The sequence below is a fragment of the Bos indicus x Bos taurus genome, chromosome 23 (assembly GCF_003369695.1).
Source record: "Bos indicus x Bos taurus breed Angus x Brahman F1 hybrid chromosome 23, Bos_hybrid_MaternalHap_v2.0, whole genome shotgun sequence".
Classification (NCBI taxonomy): Eukaryota; Metazoa; Chordata; class Mammalia; order Artiodactyla; family Bovidae; genus Bos; species Bos indicus x Bos taurus.
In genome coordinates this window covers 51,867,084-51,893,686 of record NC_040098.1, presented here as the reverse complement: position 1 = coordinate 51,893,686, position 26,603 = coordinate 51,867,084, and the positions used below count along the sequence as shown (strand labels likewise).

Here is a 26,603-nt window from a genome sequence, read left to right as displayed (position 1 = left end):
CCGCGGACAACGCCCACCCACGTGTGGTCTGTGAGCCTCTCTCCACAGCAAGCTCTGTGTAGCCTGCTTTAGACAACAGCAAGCCTTTGGGGGCGGTACTCTTGACCCCAGATGAGGAAGCAGGTGAAAGGCTGGGCAATACGCTCAGTGTCATAGAGGCAGCACAGGGGACGTGAAATCCACGCTTGTGGTCTCACACCAGTCTGTGCGCACAGCAACCACGGCTCACCTCGCACTTTCTCACTAAGTACAGTGTGTGTAAAGCGCCTGCGGAAATACCGAGCAGCACGGTGAAAGCGGGACAAGCTGGTCCCTGGATCGTCCACCTTCCCTGTCTATCGTCCACCAGCTAAAGGTAGTGGGAAGTCAGATCCATTCAAGAGTCCAGACTTATGACTACAGTTAATAAACTACAGACTATAAAAACTGTTACGTATTATACAACAAAGAAATTAAATATCTTAGGTACGCTGACACACAGCATTTAGCTTATAATTTTACAGCCTTATTATATGTTTGAGAAAATCATTAGTTCCAATGTTTTGTTTCCTGGCTTCTCCTCTGCCCAGGAATCAGTGGCTGAGAACAGGCGGACGGCAGCCTCAAGACACTGGTTTTGACAACTGGAAGCTGCAGCCACTGTGGGAAAGAGCACGGAGGTTTCTCAGAAAACTAAAAATATAGCACCAGACAATCTTTCAATCCCACTCCTGGATATATATCCAAAGAAAACAAAAACACAAACCCAGAAAGACACGCGCACTCCAGCCTTCTCTGGAGCACTGCTTCCAGCAGCCAGGGTATGGAGCTAAGGGAAGAGCCCATCAACAGACCAATGGATAAAGATGCCGTGTGTGTGTGTGTGTGTGATAAAGATGCCGCGCGCACGTGTGTGTGTGTGTGTGTGTGTGATAAAGATGCCGTGTGTGTGTGTGTGTGCGTGTGTTTATGCAGTGGAATATTACTCAGCCTTAAAAAAGAATGAGATGATATCATGTAAAACAACATGTAAATATCATGTAAAAGAGCAAACCTAGACAGCGTTCGCTCAGTGGAATACTGTATGATACCACTTACATGTAGGATCTAAAACATTGTATGAACGAATGCACAAGCCAAACTGAAAGAGACTCCCAGACGTAGACATGGAAAGCAAACCAGCGGCCACGAAACGGGAGAGAGAAGGGCGGGCTGCACGTAGGGGTGTGGGGTTAACAGACGCGAAGCGCGGTGTACAGAATGGACCAGCAATGAGGACGCACCACACAGCACGGGAATAAAGCCACGACTTTGTAACAACTTTAAACGGAAATAGGAAAATATTGAATCACTGTGTTGTACTCCTGAAATCAATATAATATTGCAAATCAGCTATACCTCAATTAATGAATTATTTAAACAATTTTTAAAACCCAGTTGGAAGGACAAGCCAAAAGTGCTCTGACCCCACGGCAGGACTGCGGTAACTTTTGCAGCTTCTTCCCACAGGAGGTCACTGTGACATCAGTTCCAGAAAAGAGCCTCAATTTGCTGAGAAAAAGAAACAAGCCCTTTCTTTCAATCTGTCTACCCAGCCTGGCTGTGTTTGCATCAGGGAGGAGAGCAACTGACCAAACAGCAAAGGTGAGAAGCACATCCGATAACGTGAAGAAGATATAAGCTGTCCTTGGAAAATTCGTCAGAGGTGGTTTTCAAATACTTAATGCTTGATTTCTGAAAACTAAATCCAGTTAAATGGTCTGCGAGTTAAATTCCAGTGAAGCGTTTGGACACAACTTAGCGACTGAACGGCAACACCAAACGGCCTACAAATGAACCTCGTTGCCCGTTCCATGTGTGGGGCTAACTAATCCATCCAGACAGAGCATCGTGGCACAGAGCTGTAACTTTGGGTGACTGGCCTCACTGACCCTCGGTTTACTCATCTATAAAACAGCAACTACACAGCTTCACAGGACCACTGTAAGGATTGACCGGGATGAAGAGCTGAGCACGGAGCCCGGAACACAGGAAACAGCACAAATGCTGGAGATCACGGCCGTCAGAGCCGATGGCGGTGGTGCCCACAAGGTCCACCGAGCCAGTGATGCCGTCCAGCCGTCTCATCCTGCGCTGCCCCCTCCTCCTCCGGCCCTCAGTCTCTCCCAGCATCAGGGTCTTTTCCAGTGAGCAGGCTTTTCACATCAGGCAGCCGTGAGTAAAATACAAACACAGCCTTACAAGTGCAGAAACTTGCTTCTATTATCCTGTCAACTCATCATGCTCATCCTAGAAGCTTGGGAAGAAACAAGACCTTACTCGTGTCATCATCCATTTTTAAATTTTGAAATAACTAGAAGCCCTCGAGGGTTCTACAGGAAGACCCCATCATAAGCCCCTCTGTGTAAGCATGCTGAGCTGCAGGCTCTGTGAGCCCTTTAAATAAACGACCCCGTTTCATCAAACTCTGCCTCCTCTTCACTCAGTGGGTGCTCAGAGATTCTTCACTGAGCAAATAAGCATAGAATTCAGGCACAAAGTGAATATTTAAGTGAATATTTCAGCTCTGACACAGGTAATCAGATGCATTCTTATTCCTGCTTCACCGAGTAAATTCTTAAGGAACCTGGCTCTTTAGAAAACAGAAACTAAAGCTTTCTGTTGTGTCTGAGTGTCTGGTGGGGAAACACGCCACGGTTGCTAGGACACGCTGGTGCCAGGCCTGATTTTGTGCAGAGGTGCTGCAGTCTTACTCATCACTGCCTTGATGTCATCAGTGCAAGAGTCAAAGCAGCGGAAAAGGCAAAAATTTTAGAACAGAAGAGAAAACAGTTTTGACCATGCAGACTTCCAAAAGAGTCTTAGGGTCCCCCAGGGGGGCCAGGGACCTCGTTGTGAGAACTGCTTGGTCCCAGGACAGACGGAGCTGGTCAGCGTAGACTCATCACGTGTTTCCCTGGCCTGTTCCAGCCTTCCCTTCTCTGGGCCCTTTGGGAACACCCCTCGTTAGGGTGGAGGCTGGACGGTCATCATGTTGAGCATCTTCTGAGCCCTCTCCTGAGAACCCAAGGGGCCTGAGAGACTCGGGAGTCTGGGCCTGCACAGGCTCTGAGAGCTTACACCTCCTGCTGCTGCCTCCGTCCTGCCCCTGGTGCCCGAGGGAGCTCCAACCCCTTTCAGATCGGGGAACCGTCCTGCAAACCATACAAACGCTGGACTCAAAGACGCCCAGGCTGGACGCGGCCCCGGAACTGACAGGTGCCCTGGGCCAGGCCCGGGCGGAGCGGCCCCTGCCAGTGCCCATTGTCTGCCGGTCAGGTGTCCGCAGTCAACTGTCTGGCGCACCTGCGCGCTGCCAGCGCCAAACAGATCAGAGCTGGGCTTGGAATCGCACGGCTGAAAGGGGACGCGCCATCATACAGCTTCTGCGCTGTTCAGAAGGGAGAGCCATTTCTCTGGGACGCAGAAAAAAAATACATTCATGAATTAAAATCTTGTCTTCATAGTTAATCTCTATACTTAGCCCCACCTTAATTTTAAGCCCCCTGTTCTGTTTTGTTCAGTCGCTCCGTCACGTCTGACTCTTTGTGACCAGATGGACTGCCGCACACCAGGCTTCCTTGCCCCTCAGTGTCTACTGGAGCTTGCCCAAGTTCATGTCCATTGAGTCGGTGACGCCATCCACCTAATAGGGCCCACGTGGGGCCTCACTGATAAGATGGCTCATGATGTTGACCTCGCAAACGAAGAATAAAACCACAGTGATCCTTGAGACTGAACAGATTGCCCAAACGACGTTCTCTCATTGGCGCCTACCTTCTAAAGCTGCGAGACCACCAGATTCCAGACCTCCCACTACATGACCATCCCTTCCGAGAATTTTTCACTGGCGGGGTATAAGAAAGACCCCATCAGAAAGGGAGGACACAGGTTCTCCTTAAGGGCCAGTCACCCTCTCATTTCCCTCTAATAAATTTCCTTTTCTTGCCTGACTGCCTGGCTCGGTTTTTTTCTCTGCACTCGCCGTGTACCGACCATCTCATCAGCTAAGCCCTAAATGGTGCACAAAGCACAGTAACAGGAAGGGTGGCGTCCGTGTTCTCCACTCACGTTTGCAAGGCAAAGCCTACAAGCTGAAGGTCTACTAGACAACCCGGAGACTGGGCTCACACACCCCTCACTGCCAGTCTGCTCTCTGCCTCTTTCTAGAACTTCCTGACACCTGGTCACAGACTGGAGCATCGGCCTGCCTGTCACGACCCCAGCCTTGTTGCTCAGACTCCCAGCTCCCAGCTTGAGGCCTGGGGGGTCATTTCCAGTGCAGGAGCCTAAAGAACAGGGGAGTCAGGAAGAGGTGGCACCAAAGCCAGAGGCCGGGGTCCAGGACAGGTCAGCCACCCTGTGAGGGGCCTGCGAGACCCAGGGCCTGCCTCACGGCTGCTGGCTGCATCCACATGGGAACTTGGTAGCGAGCTTGCCAAGGGCTGCCCAGCCACTTGTGAAGAAGGCTGCCCTCAGAGAAAGACCTGCAGCAGCTGACCTCCAAGGTCTGTGCTTCCCGGCCCCCTGACCCCGCAACCATCATGGAAATGCCACAGTGACCTGTGCTCCCCGGGACCCCGGGGGGACGAAGCCAGAGCCACGCTCACAGGGCAGCCCTGGGCTGGGTCTGTCGCTTCTGCACCGTCAGTGGACTAACCAGCCCGTGTCTCTCCCTGACCAAAGCTGTAACTGAGGGTGCAGGTCACCCACACACAGCTGGAAATGCCGGGGGTCTATCACCCTGCAGTGGAGAAGGCAATGGCACCCCACTGCAGTACTCTTGCCTGGAAAACCCCATGGACGGAGGAGCCTGGTAGGCTGCAGTCCATGGGGTAGCTAAGAGTCAGACATGACTGAGCAACTTCACTTTCCACTTTCAGGCATCGGAGAAGGAAATGGCAACCCACTCCAGGGTTCTTGCCTGGAGAATCCCAGGAACGCGGGAGCCTGGTAGGAGGCCGTCTATGGGATGGCACAGAGTGGGACACGACTGAAGTGACTTAGCAGCAGCATCACCCTGCAGAAGGCCCTGGTGTGACAGGAGGCAGAGGATCGTGCCCCCTTCTCACCCTCTGAGGCCCTCCTGCCCAGCGGTGCAGCCATCAGGGGTCCCCGCTCCCCATCCCTGAGTGCACCCCTAGGACACCCCCAGCACCCCCACATGCACGCCCACCTCGGCCCCACTGTCTGCCGGGACCTCAGTGACAGGTGGAGAACCAGCGAGGGGCGCCAGGTGAACCTGACCTGGCAGTTTCCTATGCATCTGCATTCAGGGGGACACTTTGGGCTTCTTCGCTTGCCACCACTGTCTGCTTATCACTCCCTGTCTTTGTTATCATTGCTATGTTTTGAGCAGAAATTTCAAAATAAAGCCCAAAGTGCCCAACGGCCCAGGCGGAAGACTTGGACACGGCACCCCGAGGCCAGTGTCCAGTGGTGACATGAAGTCACCTCTTTACTAGAAGCTTGGGGTGATGTGGGGGTTGTAAACTAGAAACCATTTTCAAATTTATTTATGTGTGTTACTGTGTATTTGAAAATCTAGAATAAGCACATCGAAACTGTGATTCCACTCTGTTCTTGCTTTTGCTAAATATTTTTAACGACTTGATGTGTGAAAATATTATATTAACTAACAGGAGTAAAAGTAATGTGTAGATGTAGCAAAAATCATGAAGGGAGTGTGAGAAAAATTGGTCTGGGAAACCCCGATAGACAAACGTGCTTTTTACAGTCGTCATGTCTTAGGTAAGTGGATCGGGACACAGTTTGGTCAACTGTATCTAGAAATTTCATTATCCATATGCTCATCATTTTCTAACAGAATCACAGGCTTGATTTGCAATGTTTGTAAATTTTACTACTTTGATTTAACTTTTAGAGAGAGAAAATAAGACTTTTTTTTCCCTATTCCACCAAATGACATAAAACGATCACAGTTTCAACGATTCTGAGAACCCAAATGACACGGATATAGACTGGGAGTCTCAGAATCCCACCCGAGCAGAGATGTGCTCCCAGGGTGTCGGGAGGCCTTCCACGGTTTTACCTCTTCAGTGAAGACTGACGTCCAGATGGCATTCTCTGACACCCTGGAAAGGGAGTTCCTAAAACTGCTCTTGTAGACACTCTTAAGACAAGAGGTCGCCCACATTTCCAAATAACCATTCACAATGGAAAAGAGAAGAGGGTATATTGTAAAACCTAATTTAAGAGACATTTTCCTTACTGTTAGAAAGTTACAACGACATTTTATAAAAGACACACACCAGAGCACTCCTAATGAGCTCAGCTCCCTGCCGGCCCCTCCTTCGGGACACACCTGGGGACCACCGCTCAGAGCCAGGGGAGGGGCCATTCTTTACCGTGCGTCCCCTATAGACAGAAGTCTATTGCAGGCACAGGCACGTATCAGCCAACTCCCCCGGAGCGTGTGTGCAACAGCCAAACACATCCGGGCTTGGGCAGCAGTGACAGGAACACTCGTCCTGTCGGCTCCCTGGAGAGGCGCAGGGCCCCACGGGGACCTGGCTCCTCGAGTTCCGGGCTCTCCGAGCACCACCCAGATGCAGAGCTGGTGGTTTCTTGTTGAATAAGACAGATATCTACATGCCGGCATAGACACATGTCAGCCAACTCCCCGGGAGAGACTTTTAACCATAAATTCACGCATTTTCAGTGGGGGCCAAATCCAAAGAGGCAAAAATTACTTCTTTGGGAGAAGTGAAGAAAATCGTACTGTTTCCGTGCACAAAGCATAGAACCACCTGCAATACACACACGGGTATAGAGTGCGTCTGGGACAGCATGATTTCAAGGAAGGGGCTTGACTAAGCAGAAAAAAGCCAGAAGTCCCTGCGGTGGGGGAGATGGCGATAAGCAGCTCTGCTGACAACCACTTCCGGTAGGAAAAGCAACTCAGAACACCTCCTAGAGTATTTGCTAAACTGCCTCCTTTATCCTAAAAATAACTCATTCTATGCTAATTGATGAAAGAATTAAATAAGTAGGAAGAATTGATTTCCCAGATACAATACTCTCTCTTGGGAAGCGCTAAAATCTTTAGAATCTGAATTCTTTCTCTTACTTCAAAATTCTCCTGTTTTCCTGACTGAAGCCCATTCTGAGAGCAGCTGTGGCCTCCCAGGAAAGGCAGGGAGGGGCAGAGGTCCCAAGGAAAAGGCATGGAGGCCATCTGTGCTCGGGAGCTTGCTCAGAAGAGGCGGCCACTCTTCTGCAGACACTTCTTAGCAAGGGGAAAGGACGCTGTGCTTTGGTGCCACTTTATCTCCCTCAGTTACATAAGAAGTAGAAGAGGACACGCTGACATTATTTTTAGCTCTCACAGACAAAAATAGAACGCCAGCTTTCATACACGTCAGGAATGACTGCCTCCAGGTTCCCCGAAAGTTGGTGGAGACTTGGAGATGTTGACAAGGGCTGCATACCTCTCCTGATCCCACCCCTGCAGGGCGGCCTTCCCGGGGGAGGACAAGGCAGGACATGCATTCCGTCTGCCGGGGCGAGCCCGTTCCCCGGCCAGAAACACTCAGCCAGGACAGCAGCCACGTTACTACCTGGGTGTCCTCAAGAGCAGGCGCCTGTCGGTGACCTCCGCGGGTCATCACGGACCGGAGCACACGCCAGAGGACGGGAGACGAGAGAAGGCACAGGCTACCTGCAATCCAAACGCCTTTTCTTCTGAGTGACAAGTCCATCCTGCCCTTCCCGCCCTGACCCTGCACGAGCTCGTTTCCAGGCAGAACTCTGCTCCGGGCAGGAAGCGGTGCTGAGCGGCGGGGTCTGCGGGACCCCGCGGTGACGGTTCCAGTTACACCATCAACGGCTAATCTGCCTCTTTAAAAGGAAAAATATGATGGCCCGGGTGACAGATCGGAAACAGGTGCAGGGTAGAGGGAGGCCGGCTGGCAGCGAGTGACACTGTGGAGAGCACGCTAGTCTCCCGTTCAAGGACGATAGGCACCAGGGAAACGGGGCCGCCGCCAGGGAGCTTTTTCCTGCCACGCGGGCGAGGGGCACGGGGTGGGCGGGAGGGGGCGCACGGCTTCAAACATCACAAACCCTCCGCCCGCAGCTGCGTTATTTTGAGATCCAAGTTATAATCGCGGTGACCACCGCTGATAGTACAATTTCACCGCGGTGAGGCAGGAAGGGCCGCCTGCTATTGAATGCGCCGACTGCCATCGCAACAGGGAGACCCAGGCTTTGTCCCAATCCGCTCTGCCTACTCACATCCTGATCATAAATACTTTGTTTTGTTTGGTCTTCGCAGCATTTGTGCCCAGTGGTTCAGCATTCCGGGAGCTGTGACCCACCCCCCACCTCCGCACGGTCCCTTCCTCCCTGGGGACCGTGCCTGTTGGGGGAGCAGGGGCTGAGGACCAGAGGACAGAAGGTGAGCACACACAAGTCTGAGCAGAAAAAGCAGGGTGCGTAGAGCCAGTGGGGCAGCAGAGGGGGCAGAAAACCGCAGGGGAGAACGGACTCAGGTTGCTGAGAACAGGAGCTCCTTGGTCTTCCACTGGGAAAAAAGAATGTGTGTGTGCGTGTGTGTGTGTTTGCGTGTATCAGACAGCAAGTCAGATCTGAGGGAAATACAGCATGGTGGTTATTTATACGGGTAACAGAACAACAGAAGAGGAAACGCTGGATCTGACTGTGTGAAATTCCGCTAATCACAGTTATGAGAGTCGTTACCACTCCGAGTTAACGACGCACACGGTAGCTATTAGACCATGACTCACACGTGCCACGTCCCTCATTTAAGTTTCACTTTGTTTCAACACCGTATTGTGTGGTTTTCCAGCTGGTTTATCGTAGTCTATCTGCTCTGTGCTAAGTCGCTTCAGTCACATCTAACTCTGCGACCCCATGGATCATGGCCCTCCAGCCTCCTCTGTCCATGGAATTCTCCAGGCGAGAATACTGGAGTGCATTCAGGGAGCCACTCCAGAGCTGCAGCCACCCACAGGAGAGCTGCGCCCTCCGCCAGGGAATCTCCCGACCCAGAGCCTGAACCCGCATCTCTTCGTCTCCTGCAGGCTCTTTACCACCAGTGCCGCCTGGGAAGCCCAGTGTTTCCGCCACAAGCTTTTAGAATTCTACACTTCTTAGGTGATTTTGAACAGTATGTAGAATATAAGAGAATATAAGAAAAGCCTTTCAAAAACAATCAGAAGGGAGGTTGGAAAGCACAAGGAACAAAACACAGCACAAAAGTAGAAAATGTGGTGTCCTATCAATTCAAAAAAATCAGAGGAAGAGAGGAAGAGAGGCAAAAGTAAAGCCAGAAGAGGAAAAATGAGTGACGGAGAAACCTGGTTAGGAGCAGGAAAAGAATCTGAGCTACGCTGAACTGTGTCGAAGGATGTAAGTTGTGGAACGCGCAGTTTGTTCTCTTCAGGCGAGAAAAAACTCTTCTAGAAAGAGCTTGTGCTTCAGGCCTTCCGAGCAGTGTGCCTGTCACCAGAGCGCCTGCAATGCAGAGTAAATTCTCCTCAGGGCAGCGCGGTGAGGGTTCCTACTATGATTAGCTGTGCTAATCTTCCTAAAGAGAGAAGGGATGAAGAGACAGAGGAGAGGTGGAGAGAGTCATGGTGGGCATGTTTGTATGGTCCCTGGAGAGAAAGGCCCAGGATTGTGAAGATTTCCTGTGGCCCCAGCAGGAGATGGAGACGTGTCAGCCCAGCTCCGTCTGCATTCCTGACGACATCCGAGCCGCTGGAAATCCCTCTCCTCCCAGCCCTGCCAAGGCCTGCTGGCCGCCCGGGCACCCGCTCACCGGGCCAGCGAGGGCCCCGGGGCCTGTGGCCTTGGCAGACACGGCAAGGAGAAGGGCTCTGTGCCTCCCGTCCAGGCCCGTCCGTCCCCCGCAGGGCGAGGGAGAGACAGGGAGATTTACTGCCGACACCTCTGGGCCCTGAGCCACTCGGCGAGAAACTGAATGGGACACGTGGCGGTTCCTCCCCACCTTCCTCGCGGCCGTGACCGCCGGGCGCAGGCGCCGCCAGACATCAGACCCATCACACAGGACCTTCTGTCAGGACCGCAGGGCCAGCATCCTCAGGCGTTCCCTCAGAAGTGTCCTAAAGCATTTCACTTCCCACTCACTCGATTTCTCTGGAGCAGATCATCACCAAAACTCCCTGAAAATCTTCGTGTTTCCACCTAGCACCATCTTGCCTGCTTACAAAACTTGTATCACAGAACTTGGCAAAAAAGCATCCTGGAAACCTAATCAAACTCATAAAAACTATACAAATCATTTTTTTTTAACTTTACATAATTGTATTAGTTTTGCCAAATATCAAAATAAAATAAAATTAAAAAAAAAAAGAACTTTGAAAAAAAAAAAAACTATACAAATCATTGGTTGTTTCAAAGTTAGCCTATAAGAATACTTTGTCCCCCTGTTCCACAGAAATTACTGAACAGAAAAGGAAACCCTTCTGATTATTCATTTGCATCACAAGCAGCCCGAATGAGGAAGTCCTCGGATCTGACTTCAGTTTTGCCGAGGAAGTGTCTTCTTGGTGTATGCGGGACAAGATGTTAGCCCACAGGGGAAGGGCAGTCTCCAAACACCACTCTCAGCCCGACTCGTTCCCCCTAGCCAGCAAGGTCTATCTCTCTGTACTCACAGGGAAAAGACTCCTCCCCTCTTCATACCTAACAGCTGTGCTCCACCATCTGTTGTACCATTAGAAATGCCCTTCCTACCTGGACAGGGTTTTTCAGAACAGAAGCTGGACGAAGAGGAAAGTGAAAGTAAAGTCGCTCAGTCGTGTCTGACTCTTTGCGACCCCTTGGCCTGCAGCCTCCCAGGCTCCTCTGTCAGCGATATTCTCCAGGCAAGAACCCTGGAGTGGGTCGCCATGCCCTCCCCCAGGGGATCTTCCCGACCCAGGGGAATGCAGGGCACACTTAAACAGGCCTGTTTGTTCTGCAAACGTTCTCGGAGCCTGTTTGGTACCATGAGCAGGAGAGCAGGCGAGGTGGGTGACATGGGGTCCCGACCTTGAGGAGGGCGTCGGGCAGGGTGACAAACAAGTTCCAGGTGAGGCCCCCTCCAGGCAGGAGGGAGGGGGAGGGGACCCAGGGGGCCGAGCAGGGGACAGAGCCCGCCGGTCCACTCCCGAGGACACCCCTCACCGTGACGGAGCCGGTGCTGGGTGCTTGGCACACAGGGCATCCACTGCTCAGAGCGGCAGCCCCCACGCTCAGCGAGGGACCTCCCGAAGAGCCGGCTGCCAGGACGGGGCCTGCCGCCAGTCTGTCGCCAGCGGCCACTGTCGACAGCCCTGACCCCTACTCCGTGGGGACCTCGGGGTCCTGAGGGAACTGGAAACGTCTGCAGAGCAGCTGTGGCCTTCACGTGCTTCTCCAGATTGCATGCCCAAACCAGCCCTCCTAAGAAACTGCGCTTCCACACGACCCTCGTGACCCACCATGGTGGCACCCACAGGGAGAGCTGTACATTCAAAGGCCTCCCAGTGGCGACCGCACCCACCTGGAGGCACACCTCCAGGGAACGAAGCGCGGGTTTGCCTTTTCCTAGAGCTTCCTTAATTCTACACCAGTGATGACACACAGAATCTGAAAACCGTCCGACAGATGGGGACGGGCGTGGCTTACCTGGTTCTTTCCAGATCTCGAATCTTGTTCACCAGAACTTTCTTCCAGAAAGCACTTCTCCACCTCCTCCATGCACTGGAAAAAGGCCATCTTCTCCAGCTGGTCACTGCAGTAACACGCGTTGATTCCTTCCAGCCTCTTCACTGTTAGCATCTTGGTGGTGAGTCCAAGGAAGTCCGTGTCTGGAGCGTGGTCTCTGCCCCCTCGGTCTCTGATTTGTGAATGAGGACACAGTCATCACGACTCTTCTCTCCACTGCAAGGGGGAGAGACAGAGCTCCCATCACCCAGACACACGTTTGACTCTTTGGGAAAATGTACAGCGGGAAGTTTGAGGTTGCTTCTATCTTAACTAGAGAAAGGGCCCCAAATGAGGAAGAGAAATGCAAATATTAACTTGAGTTTCACACGTTGGAACTTTGAAAGGAAAAAGCTTTCTCTCCCTTCTTTTTCCTACAAAAGCAAATAGTGAGAAGCAACTTGAGCATCACGGGGCGGCTGATGGCCCCCTCACTGCCTCAGAGAAGATCTAGGCTAAGCGTCCGGTTTAAGGAGACAGTCTCTTCGGGTTTAACTGGCTTGCTGGCCTTGCCCCTCTGGCCCTGGACAAGGACATGGGAAGGGCATGCTGCGTGAGGAATGGGCCCCCTGGCCTCCCCTGGGGATTCTGCCCCCTCGGGGGAGTGGTCTCACCAAATGCGCCATTTTCAGAGCCTTTTGCTGCCTACGTCTTAAAATGTTTATTTTTAAAAGAATTTGGCTTCCTAACAGTCCTCTCACATAGGCGAGATTCCCAGACACTCTTCTCTGCGTCATTAGCAGCTGAGCACCGAAGATTTCACACCCTACATACACTTACACTTCACTGAAGATTTCACACACTAGATACACTTACAAGTGTTACAACTAGTAACACTTACACTATTACTTACAAACGAAGTAATAGGCTCATTACTGCTCCGATACTAAAGCCCCACAAGGGTGTCTGTATCCACGCATCTCCTGACCATTTCGGGGAGCTGATGCAAATTTGTGGCTGGTTCCCTCCGGAGGCCCCCTGTTGGAGATTTTCTGGAAATTGCTTCTTCCTGCTTTTTCTCAATTTGAAATCCTCTGTAATTATCCCCACAAAACTTCATCTTTCATTTTCTCAACTCCTTTAGTATAATAAAATGATACTTTGAAATTCTAAATTATTTAAAATCCAATGCTCTACATAATTCTACTGAACCGTAGAAAGACCATAAACTTATTCACACTAAAATGTGAACAGGATCAACCAGAGCTCTGTGAAATATACTACAGACCATCATTAGTGTTCTTACAAGTTGCCCTGAAAAAATCTGTTATTATAATAAGAATTTCACAGCTACGTCTAAGACAAACTATAACTAAAATCTAATACATCATTGTAGAAGGTGCTCAAATTGGCTCAGGAAGCCACATAAAAATTAGCACATTAAAACAAAAGCTTGGGTCCAAGATACAAAAGTTTTGCAGAGAACTATTAAACATGAAGTTCTGCCTGGAGTTTGATAAAACTTGCTATGTAAGACAACATAGAAAGAAAGAAAATAGAGTTATTACCATTTATAAGAGGACATGCTGGGGTCCAGACCACTCCAAGCGTCGAGCACAAGTTCCAGCAGATAAAGGGGAGTTTGCAGAGTTCAGAAAGACTACTCAACCCCCTGGTAAAGGTCTTGCCTTGCGATCAGAGTAAGTCTTCTGAAAAGACAAGTGTCCACTCCGGGAGGAAGTAGCCTCTCTCTCAAATGCCACTTTGAGCCCCTGTTTAAACTCAGATGGTCCTTGATCTCATGTTGCTCAGCTGTTGCCTTCTTAGTCAGATGGGGAAGAATATTAATTTTAGACACCAGGCTTTTCAAAGCCGATGGCTCCATTTCAGAGGTCAGGTAAGGAGAGGACGCACCACAACGGTGGATGAAATATCACCTTCACCTTCTTGTCGCGTCACGGTGGCAGCAGCCTCAGGACGACAGAGGTGCGTTTGTCTTTGCCATCTCACGCCCCGCTCTGCCGCCCTTTTCGGTCTTGGCATCTCGAGCACGTTCCCAGATGGAGGGTTCAAGCGTGGGAAGCCCACCTTTTTGGCCCACCTTACACTTTGAACACATCCCACTACAATAGGAGAGAGCTTCTGCCAGCAAAAGCACCGGACAGTTTTAAGCTTCTCAGTGCTTAAGATTATTTGCAACATCTCCAGCTATTTACAGCTCCAGGGAAAGTTCAAAGGCACAGGCGTGCGGGGGAGTTACAAAGAACAGGAGTGAGGTTTCACAAACTCTCCCTGCAAACAACACTCTGCCTCTCCCCGTCTTCAGCCAAGAAAAGGGAATCCAGTGCCAACAAACCACCTGCCTGCTCCCAACAGCAGGGGATTCCTAGACTTACTGAAGTTGCGTAAAACCTCGATTCCCCAAAAAATAAAACTGATACCGGTGATCCTACAGTCCTTCCATTTTCGTCTTTCAGAGCCTTTGCCGACCCCCCTCTCTCCACCCCAACCCATTTCTAGTGGCCTCTTGCTTTTCAAAGATTTAAGTTCTTATCTTTAATTCAGATCCGTGTTTTCCATATTAAATAAGAATACATTTTCATTTTGAATAGAATATAAAAATTATATAAAATCTTTTTAAAAACCAAACTTTGGATATTTCTCTAGGACCAGAGAACTTTGCTCTTCAGGCAGAGTAACTTCACAATATTATGTGTTTGTGAAAGATAGATTACGTGACAGAATAGAAAAGACTGAACTGACTTGAGGTTATCAGTTTCCTCAGAGTAATTAAACTGTGAAGTACGGATAAGGTGACAAATCCCCACACCCAGAGAAAGCCAGGTGAGTGGCCTTCGGCTAATTTGATGGCATTCTCTCCCTGGTGGCTCAGATGGTAAAGAATCTGTCTGCATTGCAGGATACCTAGGTTTGATCCCTGCGTCAGGAAGATCCCCTGGAGGAGGGCATGGCAACCCACTCCAGTGTTCTTGCCCTGGAGATCCCACGGACAGAAGAGCCTGGCAGGCTGCAAAGAGTCGCACATGACTTAGTGACTAAACAACAGCAAAAACAAATACTTTATTCAGGCTTCATGAGTTCCTCCCTGATGTCCCTTTTCCACGTTGGAATCTCATCCAGGACTTTATACTCATTTAGATCCACCGGGATTTACGATGGATTGGATGTGAGGAGTGAAAGGAAGCCGGAAGGCAAGGATGACTCTCCACGTTTTTTCCTGAGCATGTGGAGGAGGGAGCTGAGGTTGGTGGTGATGGAGACGTGACTTTGGGGGGAGTCAGGCCCTCCGTGTTTGACAGGCCTGTTAGATATCTGAATTGCATAAGTTGTGAGACAGAAACCTGGACTTCAGGGGAGAGGTCCCAGTCGCAGACATGAAGTTATCACAGGCAGACAGTTTCATGCACAATATGTATTCAATACACATCTGTTGATTGATCACTAGTTCAGTTCAGTTCAGTTGCTCAGTTGCGTCCAGCTCTTTGCGACCCCATGAACCGCAGCACACCAGGCCTCCCTGTCCATCACCAACTCCTGGAGTCTACTCTAACTCATGTCCATTGAGTCAGTGATGCCATCCAACCATCTCATCCTCTGTCGTCCCCTTCTCCTCCTGCCCTCAATCTTTCCCAACATCAGGATCTTTTCAAATGAGTCAGCTCTTCACATCAGGTGACCAAAATACCAGAGTTCACTAGAGAGAAGGTTTTTAACTGTGCCTCACTGTCCTAGTAATGGCACCACACTCCAGTACTCTTGCCTGGAAAATTCCATGGGCAGAGGAGCCTGGTAGGCTGCAGTCCATGGGGTCTCGAGGCTGCAGTCCATGGGGTCTCGAAGAGTTGGACACGACTGAGTGACTTCACTTTCACTTTTCACTTTCATGCATTGGAGAAGGAAATGGCAACCCACTCCAGTGTTCTTGCCTGAAGAATCCCAGGAACAGAGGAGCCTAGTGGGCTGCCATCTATGGGGTTGCACAGAGTCGGACATGACTGAAGCGACTTAGCAGCAGCAGCAGCAACTGACCTAAAGGAAAAGTCAACTGAAAGGACTGCTCTCAGGCTGCTTGTCTTCTGAAGTTAAGCAGCAGCAGCGCCGAGCACAAGCAGCCTGGCACGATGCTGACCACCAAGAAAAACAGGCAGAGCAGGCACACCCGCTGGGGCCTCCCCGCCTCACCCCCCCAAAGTCCAGGAGCCGAGCGTCTGTACAGACGGCACGAGTGGAAAACCTCACAGGAGAGGTAGAAACAGCTCCAGACACTTCCCCTGGATTTGCCTCTTATTTTGGAGCCACAAATCTTTTATAGAAATACTAATCTAAGGTAAAGAATCCTCCTGCAACGCGGGAGATCTGGGTTCAATCCCTGGGTCGGGAAGATCCCCTGGAGAAGGAATGGAAACCCACTCCAGTATTCTTGCCTGGAGAATTCCATGGACAGAGGAGCCTGGCGGGCTACAGTCCAAGGGGTCACAAAAGAGTCAGACACGACTGGGCAGCTAACACTTTCACTTTCTTCAACCTTAGAAAACGTCATTCCACAGAGCCATAGAAATTGCGATTGCTTTCAATGCACATTGACCAGCAAGAGAGTGTGCCGTCATGGGAGCCGGCGAGGCAGGCATCGCCAGAGACTCTGTGTGCTGGCTGGTGCAAAGACAGCCTGGGCAGTGCTGGTAGCTCCTGCACCTGCTCGGCATCCTGAGGCCCCAGAACAGCAAGGCTCTTGCATGTGTACACACAGGAGTGCAGCCATCTTCATAAATATCAAAATGCAAAGAAAGGCCCCCCGCGATCTACACAGCTATTAAACTTTCCTTTCAAAAAGCATCATTGACTATGATCCAGGAAAGCAAAAATTGATACACTGTACTCACCAAAATTCAAAATTTGCTCCTCAAAAGACACCATTGGAAAATGGAAAAACAAGCTCCAGACTTGGAGAAAATACTGTGAAACCATATATTTGATAAAAGGCTCATATCCTGACACAGGCTCTTACAAATCAACAATATGAAGACAACCCAATTCTAAAAATGGACAAGAGATTTGAAGGACATCTTATAAAAGAAAATATATAATAGTTAATACACACACACAAATGCTCAAAAGTCTGTCATTAGAGGGATGCAAATTAAAATCACAAGGAAATAACATTTCATACCCACTTGTAGAGCTATAATAAAAAGACAGATGCAGGAAGACGTTGGTGAGGATGTGGGATAACTGGAGCCCTCAACACCCATGTTGGAGGAAATGCAAAATGATTCAGGTCTTAGGAAGTAGGTTGGCAGTTTGTTAAAGTTATTCTCCATCTGACCTAACAATTCTTCTCCCAGGCATCTACCCAAGAGAAATGAAAACACGTGAACACACAAAGCCTTGCGTGCAAATGTTCAGCAGTGTCATTCACAGCAGCCAAAAACTAGAAACAGTCCAGTGTCCAGGAGCAGATTCAGTGAATGGAGAAAAGTACTCCATGTAGCCGTTCAAATGCAATACTACTCAACAGTAGAAGTGAATGCAGCACTAACCCTGGCTACACTGTGCTAAGTGAAGAGAGGCAGAAAGACAGACTGAAACTTCCCTTTTGTATGAAATGTCCAGAAAAGGCAAATCTGTAGACACAGGAAGCAGATTCGAGTTGCCTTGGGCTGAGAGTAGGAACAAGGATGAACTGTAAGCAAAATCTACTCAGGTGACGGAAACGTTCAAAAAACATTTTGAACAATTCAGTGTGTTTCCTAACACGTAGTTCAATTGTCCACTGATGATGGATGAAATGTAGGGTGTGCAAATTATACTTCAAAAAAGTAATTTAGAAAGTAGAAAACCCAATAATATAAATAATGAAAGGGAAACTTGTTAAGAGGAAAAAAAGAGCCACTCAACAGTTGGTGGCCGGCTGTTCCAGGTGACCTAGGCTGGACCCGAGGAGTCATAAATCACACCCTGCGCTTGCCAGGCCATCTCGGGCCAGAGAAAGGAAGAGCGAACGGTGGGTGGGAAAGAGCCAAGATCTCACTCTTCTCTCCTGGAAGGAATGCCGCATGGTGTAGGGTTGCATAATTAGTAGAAAATTAACAGAAATTTAAAGCTAATGTGTATCTCTTACTTTCTACTTGGGGAGAGGACGCTTTGAGCCGGGAGGACAGTGATGTGATGGAACATTCGGACTTGTTTACAACCCTGCTGATATTAGACCCTTAAAATGTCCAGGTGACAGTGAGTAAGTAGCTAAATTTCATGTAATAAAAAATGAAAATAGGAGGATTGAAAAAAAACTAGATAAAAATACATCTAGGGCCCTTTAAAAATTGGTCTCCTCAGAAGTACCAAATAATGTTCCAGTTCATTACTTCTATAAAGGTTGTACAACTTGTCCACATAATTATATCTTTTTTTAACTTTCTTGTAAAATGTAAATACAAGTCATGGAGTTAATCTACTGCTTAGAAAACATATATGATATTCAACAGGAGCCAAGTACATGGCTCAATACCATTCATAATTCAGAAATACGTTTCTGAAGCTCATAGCACTTTGGTATAATTTTCGTTAGAAATGTTCCATTCCTTCCGACTTATATTTTTAGAACCTACCACCTACAGAGGATTTGCGTGAATAGTACAGTGAATATCCATACACCCTGCACGTGGATTCACCAAGGTTTTTATTTTCAATGTTTGCCATCTCTCTCTTTTCTGAGTTACAGACCTCATGAAGCTTTACCCCGAATACATTATCATATGTCTCCTGAGATAAGAGACAGGATCCAACCAAAAATCACACAGCACGTTTTGTTGACATGTCTTTTCAGTCTCCTTTTTATCTTTTCAGAGAACAAAAACCAAGGTTTTTTTTTAACCTTTCATGACATTGATATTTTTTATATTTTTAACTTTAGACCAGTTTCTTCGTAAAATGTCTCTCAATTTGAATTGCTGGATCTTTCCTCATAGTTTGAACCAGGTAAACCACGGGGCATGAAAACCACGTCACTGATGGCACGTCTTTCTCAGAATGTCTCGACAGGTGGTACGTGATGAGGCTTGCACCGTGAGTAATCATATAATTTGGTGATCTGATTTAGGAAGTGTCTGCTAGATTTCTCCATAATAAAATTATCCTTTTCCTTTTGCAATTAATAGGCAACTTGTGAGATTTTACGGGTATCCCATTCCACAACAATCTATCACTCTGTGACTTAAGTATCCTTTCTTGCATGAATTGGCTATCACCACACTGACTGTGAAGTGATTTCTGAATTCCATCATTTTCTACGCTTGTTAACTGATATTCTTCATTAAGAAGCTTTCCATCCCCATCCTGATACACTTCCTTTCAGGATCATTTCTGAACATAAAACACATGCCCTGTGCTATTCATTCTGATGCTCAAATTGTCCCGGATTTGGTCAAAATACTTTTGACATACCCCTGCTGTTCTAGGGGGGCACTTCCTGACTTTCTGGCAAAAAGAGACGCCGAAGCTCCCCATGTCCTTTTCCTGCTCTTCTAGAATCTGCCATTTCTCAGAGCAGCCCTGGTTCGTTTCAGGGAAGAAGGGCATTTAGAAACCAAGACCAAGGCAAGAGGGCTCTTAGCTACTGGACTGTCCGGTCCTTTTCCGTGGACGGAGCTGGAAGCATAACTTTCTTGAGCTGTGAGTTCATCCTTATAGTTCTCTAATCCCAACCCAACCCCGCAGGATTCTCTCTGCCTCATGCCCCTCGTTCTGCCTCGTTCCACAAGAACATCTCCTCCCGTTGATTCTTTAAGCCTAAGAAGGAAAGAACAAAATAAAACACTTGCTGTGAGGTAGCATTCACGCTTCTGTTGAGTCCATTCTAAACAACTGGGAAAAGTGAGAGTGTTCAGGTCCAAATGTTAGAGACTCTGTTGCACAGCACGAATCATCATCTTTTCCAGCTGGAATTTGAGGAAGGGTATATTTATGTTTCCATTCTTGAGGATGCTTTTCTACCTTCTAAATTAGAAGTGAATTTTAAGAGCTAGAAGGAGCTCATGACAGGAACGAGGCATGAAATTACAGAAGTGCAAAGCCCAAGCCATGCTCTTCTGACCAAACGTTGGCCTGCTTTTCCCGAGGGTAAGGTTGAGGAGAGAAACTTTCCACGGGAGAACTTTGCAGCCGAGAGGGTGATGGTGGCTGGCGGGGAGCTGGGTGAAGACGCCCCACATGCTCAGGGGTGTGTTATTTCTTATCAAGGGTAACAGTTGTATCTTTAGGGAGAAAATAAATCTGGCTACTATGTAATGGTTCATAATAGGTTTTTAGGTTTTATCCCACATATTCAAAAGTATTGGCGTTTCTTGGTGCATGAGGACCGTGGCAGCTGTTAGAACGGTAAAAGGGCGTTACAAGTCCCAGCTGTCATGCGGGAAACGTTCTGAGCGCGCACGAAGCCTGGGGGCGCAGAGCAGCACACCCCTGCACTTCTGGTCGGAGTGGGAATTGCTCTCCTCTTGGGGGAAGGCCATTCTGCCACGCTCTGTGATCCACAATTGCACTTCTAAGACTTTTGCCCCAAAGGAAATAGAACTGCAAAATAATATCTTTGAAGTTATCGATGATGACATTATTTATTACATTTAAAACACTGAGATAGAACATAAGTACAAGCTGGTTGAATAGCTATGGTCCTTCCACAAGAAAGAACATTATGTTTCTATTAAGTCACACATAGAAGAATATTTAACAGTGCCAGAAAAAATGAGTGTGATAGTTAGGGGCAGTGGTTGTGGGGCTGGATTTGCCTCCTGCTCAGCATTGCCGGGGCTCCTGCCCTCTGGGTGCCAGCGTCATGAAGGGGGAGCAAGGTCTATCAGACCCCTCTGCTTGAGGGTGAGCCCTCAACTCGGGTAGACCCTGGGCGCATGACGGACGCTCTCAGAATTGGCAGAATTGGTAAAAGCGCTTGGGGCAGAAGGACCTCTTGTGCTCAGGTCCTTCTGCTCTGTCTGGATTTGCATTTCCCTCGGATTGTTCCCAGATAGTTCCTATTTTCATGCTTCCCTGATGGCTCAGTGGTAAAGAATCCACCGGCCAATGCAGGAGATGTGGGTTCAATCCCTGGGTCGGGAAGATCCCCTGGGGGAGGAAATGGCAGCCCACTCCAGTATTCTTGCCTGGAGAATCCCATGGACACAGGAGCCTGGCGGGCCACAGTCCATGGTGGTGCAGAGAGTCAGACACGACTTAGCAACTAAAACAGCAAGCTCCTGTTGTATCAGGTCTCTGGTACTTTTAAGAAGATTTGTAAGCCATTGTATTCAGCATTATTACGTGTTTTCAGCAGCTGCCTGTACTGGTCTATCTGAATTTCCCAGCTGCCGTTACTGGAAATGGAAACCCCTTGAATTTTTTTTTTTAATTGAGGAGAAATTTGTTAACAGTGCTTGGTTCCTGGTTAGACCACATCCCAACCCGCACACATAACATTCCTGTTTGGCCCCTTTCAGTCAATTCCTGTCTCAGCGACACTGACTTCTAACACCCGGCTTCCCTAGACTTGCCTGCTCTTGAACTTGCGAGGGGCTCACTGCCTGTGCCCTCTGCGCTGGTTTCGTCCCCTCAGCATGGTGTTTGTGGGAACCCCGTGTGCTTTTGCAGCCCCTCCTTTTCTAGTTCACTGTAGCATTTCACAGGACGAAGGACCACGGTCTGTCTATCCATCACCTGCGGATTTACAGTGTACCCTGGTCTTTACTTGTTTGTTTCGCTATTGCAAATAAAGCTTGTATAAACACTCTTCTACAAGACATTTTACACATATGTTATCTTTTCCGTGGAGTAAATACCTCAGAGTGCAACTGATGGGTCGCAGAGCAGACGCGCGTTTGGTTTTGTAAGAAATTGGCAAGCTTTTCTAAGAGCCCATTTTAGGCTTCCCACGGCGTCCCGCCAGCAGCCTGTGGGCATTGTGGCCGCTCTGCATCCCTGCCAGCGTGTGGCACTGATGGCTCTGTGAACTGCAGTCATCCTCACGGGCAGGAAACAGGATCTTGCGGGGGGTTAATCAACCTTATATAAATTACATAAACAATCTGCACCCATTTTAAAGGTACAGGGTGATGAGGATTTTTATTTTTGATTGTGCTGGGTCTTCCTTGCTGCACAAGGGCTCTCTCTAGTTACAGCGAGCAGGGGCTACTCTGTAGTCGTGGTGCACAGGCAGTGACTTCCTTTGCTGCAGAGCACGGGCTCTAGGCGTGCGCGCTTCCGGGGGTGCAGCTCGTGGGCTCAGTGGTTGCAGCTCCCAGGCTCTAGAGCACAGGCTCAGCAGCTGTGGGGCACGGGCTGAGTTGCTCTGCGGCAAGTGCCATCTTCCCAGACCAGGCATCAGACCCGTGTCTCCTGCATTGGCAGGCAGATTCTTTACCACTGAGCCACCAGGGATGCCCTGGTGAGTTTTGACATCTCCTCAATCAATATATTCCACGTCTCTGTGCTGCTGTCCTTGGTCGCTCAGTTGCGTCTGACACTTTGCCGCCCCACGGACTGTAGCCCGCCAAGCAAGAATACTGGAGTGGGTAGCCTTTCCCTCCTGCAGGGGATCCTCCCAACCCAGGGATCGAACCCAGGACTCCCGCATTGCAGACAGACTCTTAACCATTTGAACCACCAGGGAAGCTCATGAATACTGGAGTGGGTACTCCATCCCTTCTCCGGGGGATCTTCCTGACCCAGGAATCAAATTGGGGTCTCCTGCATTGCAGGTGGATTCTTTACCAGCTGGGCAACCAGGGAAGCCCACCACATTTCTATCACTACCCAAAAGGCCAGGGCCTGAGGCAGTTTTTGGCTAGTGAAGAAACGTGGTAGCCAAGAGACCCCGCGAGCCCTGGCCACCAATAAGCCCCATCCCTTCACACACTGCTGCAATTTCTAGACCACAGATGAGCTCTGCCTGGTCTACATTTTCACATGATTGGAGTCATTATATATACACACACACACGCTGTTTCACATCTGGCTTATTTTACTCAGCACAATGTTTCTAAGACTTGTCCGTCTTGCTGTGTATGCAGGTACGTTTATTTTTTTACTAAGTAGAATTCCATTGTGTGAATAAACCACACTCTGTGTTTTCCATCCCACTGTTGCCGGGCCTCTGCGGTGTCTCCAGTCCGAGGTGGTTATGACCGAGGCTGTGCTAACCGTCTGTGTCCAGCCGGTTTTCTGGACACATCAGGAGCATGTTTTCTTCTCTCCTGGGTAAACCCTCTGGGAGCAGAATTACTGGATTATGTGGCAAGGGCATGTTTGCCCTTTTAAGAGACCTGCCACGTGATTTTCCAAAATGATTTTACCCTTGTATGTTGGCACAAGCAACGCTTGAGTTCCAACTGTGTTTTGTTTTCAACAGTATGTAATGTGGCCAATCTTTTCAGTTTTCAGTCATTCTAGAGAGAGTGTGGTTTGATCCCTGGGTCAGGAAGATCCCCTGCAGAGGGCATGGCAACCCACTCCAGTGTTCTTGCCTGGGGACTCCCATTGACAGAGGAGCCTGGTGAGCCACAGTCCATGGGGTCACACAGAGTCAGAAGTACTGAAGCGACTTGGCACGGCAGACGGCCTGTAGCATTTCACTGCAGCTTTAACGTGCCTTTCACTGTGGATGTTTCCCGTGCTTTCTATCCATGTACCTTCTTTTGTGAAGCATTCTTTTATACCTTTCGTGCATTTAAAAACGGGTATTTTGTCTTATTGTTGAGTTACAATAATTTTCTTTATATACTCTGGAAATAAGTCCAGTGCAGACATATGTATTACAAATATTTTCTCTCAGGCTATGGCTTATGTTTTCATTTTCCCACAGATGTCTTTTGAAAAGCAGATGCTTTAAAATTTAATTAAGTTCAATATATACATATATATATATATACACTCATATATATATTTTTTAATGAGCAGTGCTGTTTATGCCATCACTAACAAACTTTCACATACCCCAAAGCCATGAGGATATTCTTCCATGTTTCCCTGTAGAAGCTTCATACTTCTAGCTTTCACATGTGGGCCTGTGGTCCATCTTGAATTAATTTTTGCCTGCGGTGGAAGTAGAAGCCAAGGATCATTTTTTTCTCTGTCATTTACTCACTTTTGATGGGATCATTTATTGAACTTCATAGTAATTTTAATGCCTTCTTAACAACGTCTCTGAGATCCTCCTTTACACGTGCCTCATTTTACCAACCAGTCACTTAGCAGCTCCCTGTGAACCCCCTACTTATTAATATTTCTGGAAATCCTCCAAGGGTCACTGAAATGTGCTGCCAGCTGCTCTGTGGACTGCAGCCCTCCTGCCCCGCTGGGTGAAGGCCACTGTCAAGACCCTCCTGGAAGAACCCTGGGCGCTGGCAGTGCTGCTAGGGCCATGGTGGGAGCACCAGGGTCCAAATGGGGAGCCCACCACGCCCCGGGCCAAGGCAGAGCAGGGAGGGGGGAGGCCTCCTTCCACCGCAGTACAGCTGGTCCTCCAACCCAGATTCGTGGCCAGAACACCCATCATCTCCTGAACCATCCTGGTCTTCTTCCTGTAGGGTTTCAAATTCAGTTCAAAAGACAGGAAGGAAACAGACATCACGGCTCACCCTCCACATTCTATTCTCCCTTCAGTTAAAAACCCAGCTCTCCCCAGAGCCAGCCAGTCTTTCTTGCCAGCTGCAGTTCTCCACTGCTCCCAGGAGACCATCTCATGCCCACCTCCGAACACTGCCCTTTTTCTTCATGGAAGGGTTCTCTGAAAGTCTGCCTCTAATCTTTCCATGACTAAAAGCCCCACTTGGATGGTCTTTCTGGAAGAAACAGTGCTCCTGATGTGAACCTCGGGGCAGAGGGTCAAGCCTGCCCTTGATGCCTGCCTGATGGCTTTCACTCACGGTTCTGTTCAGACACACCCAGCGCACCACAGGCCGGGCTCAGGGCCTGCACGGGCCTGTGTCACGGAAGTCGAGGGCAGGAGTGGAAACGGACACGCAGGGGGCAGTTACAGCACCACGGGGTGTCTGCTAGAAGGGACGGCAAGGCACCAGACCAGCCTGGGGGGTCAAGGACGATCAATGAACCGGAGGGTAAATAGGAACCAAGACACAGCTGTTCTCTGTTTGACTGGAAGTTTTAAAAAATCAGGGATTGAAGTAGGATTTTTGCCTCTGTCAATTCACCCTTCACTTTATGGGGTAAAGTGATTTGCTTTCTCCAACAATGTAATAATAACTAGTACTGACCAGTGCAATTCAGAAAGAAAAAGAATAAATGCTTTGGAAATAAAGAGGCACGGTATTGTTCTGACACCAAGTAGGCATCATCCTACAGTTCAATTCTCTTGACACCAGTGCTTTATCAGAACCCATGGGTCAGGGCAGAGCGCCCCACAAGAATGGCCCATTTCAGACTCCAGGCTCAGGGCCCTGCCCTCCCCGGAGATGGCTGGCCCACAGTTCCAACCTCGAACTGTGTGGCTGGCCTTTCTGGTGACCAGCCCCCGTCCTGAAGCTCTCCTGGGACCCGCCAGGAGTCACCCCATTGGCTCTCCTGTCACTCAGGAAATTCCAAGGATTTTTGAAGCTCAGTGCCAGAAACTGATTTCAAAGTTCAGACATATTCTTTTTGTATCACAAGTATCAACTGAAAATCACTTAAAACTAATAAAAGCCAAATATGAAATAATAAAAGTCAAGGCCCTTCTTTTATACCAGTAAGACCAGTAATAGAACAATTCGACGGTCTCAGTGCAGCAGCAAGAAGTGTACAGTTTATTGGAATAACCTTGATGAGAGATGCGGTGCAGAGTGAAGGGGACACGGGAAAGTCAGGACAAGAAAGGCGCATGAGGCTAGCTTAGGGGAGAGGACCCCTGCAGCAGGAAGGACAACGGACGACCCTGGGGCTGACTTTTAGGATGCAGACTAAAGACGGCGGGGATGTGCGTCACAGTGGGGTTAACCGAGCTCAGAATGTCCAATGTACCTTGGGTGTGAATGTGAGGGGCAAGATGATGCCCGAGGCTCGACAGTACTGGCGGCTCCTTACCCGGCAGCATTCGCAGCCACATTGAGACTTTCCTTGTGGCCACTGAACAGACGGCTGGTCTGAGAGCTGAGCCACGCACACGACCGTCGGCCCACCGTGGTTCTGGGGCCGGAGGACAGAGAGAGAACGCCAAGGCCGCTGAAAACACAACAGCGGGAGGAACTGACGGAGGACGTTCAAGCCCTGGGTTTATTGCTCTACGTTGATCTCATTCACTACAGTCTTATAACAGGATTTACACTTATTTGGTGAAGGCAATGGCACTCCACTCCAGTACTCTTGCCTGGGAAATCCCATGGACGGAGGAGCCTGGTAGGCTATAGTCCATGGTGCCGCTAAGAGTCGGACACGACCGAGCGACTTCACTTTCACTTTTCACTTTCATGCATTGGAGAAGGAAATGGCAACCCACTCCAGTGTTCTTGCCTGGAGAGTCCCGGGGACGGAGGAGCCTGGTGGGCTGCCGTCTATGGGGTCGCACAGAGTCGGACACGACTGACGTGACTTAGCAGCAGCAGCAGCATACAGTAGTTTGTGTCTGCTAATCTCAAACTCCCAATCCCTGCCTTCCCCAGTTCTCCTCCCCCTTGTCAATCACAAGTCTGTTCTTTATGTCTGTGAGTCTATTTTGTATAAATTCGCTTGTGTCATATTTTAGATTCCACATATAAGTGATACCACATGATATTTATCTTTCTCTTTTGTCTTACTTACTATGATCATCTCCAGGTCCATCTGTGGTGCTGTATAACATTATCTCATTCTTTTTTATGGCTGAGTAATATTCCATTGTATATGTGCACCATATCTTTATTCACCTGTCA

The 26,603-nt window shown here is 49.0% G+C and overlaps 1 protein-coding gene and 1 long non-coding RNA gene across 4 annotated transcripts in view; one reads left to right on the top strand and one right to left on the bottom strand.

Annotated features, from left to right (window-relative positions):
• MYLK4 (myosin light chain kinase family member 4) overlaps positions 1-13,852 on the bottom strand; it is a 68,557-nt gene extending 54,705 nt beyond the window's left edge. Inside the window, exons 1-2 of one of the 3 annotated variants that reach the window (XM_027524905.1) lie at positions 13,263-13,852; positions 11,677-11,931 (exon numbers count right to left, since the gene is read on the bottom strand). In XM_027524905.1, coding sequence (XP_027380706.1) covers positions 11,677-11,829 — 153 coding nt within the window. In that variant the 5' untranslated portion in view covers positions 11,830-11,931; positions 13,263-13,852. Of the gene's footprint in view, positions 1-7,598; positions 7,862-11,676; positions 11,932-13,262 lie in introns of those variants that run through there. The other 2 variants (XM_027524906.1, XM_027524907.1) reach the window with 2 other exon arrangements.
• LOC113881803 lies at positions 7,842-10,367 on the top strand. Its single transcript, XR_003508168.1, has 3 exons — positions 7,842-7,924; positions 8,315-8,437; positions 9,084-10,367. It is a non-coding gene; the product is annotated as an uncharacterized LOC113881803 (long non-coding RNA).
• Positions 13,853-26,603: the final 12,751 nt, after the last annotated feature.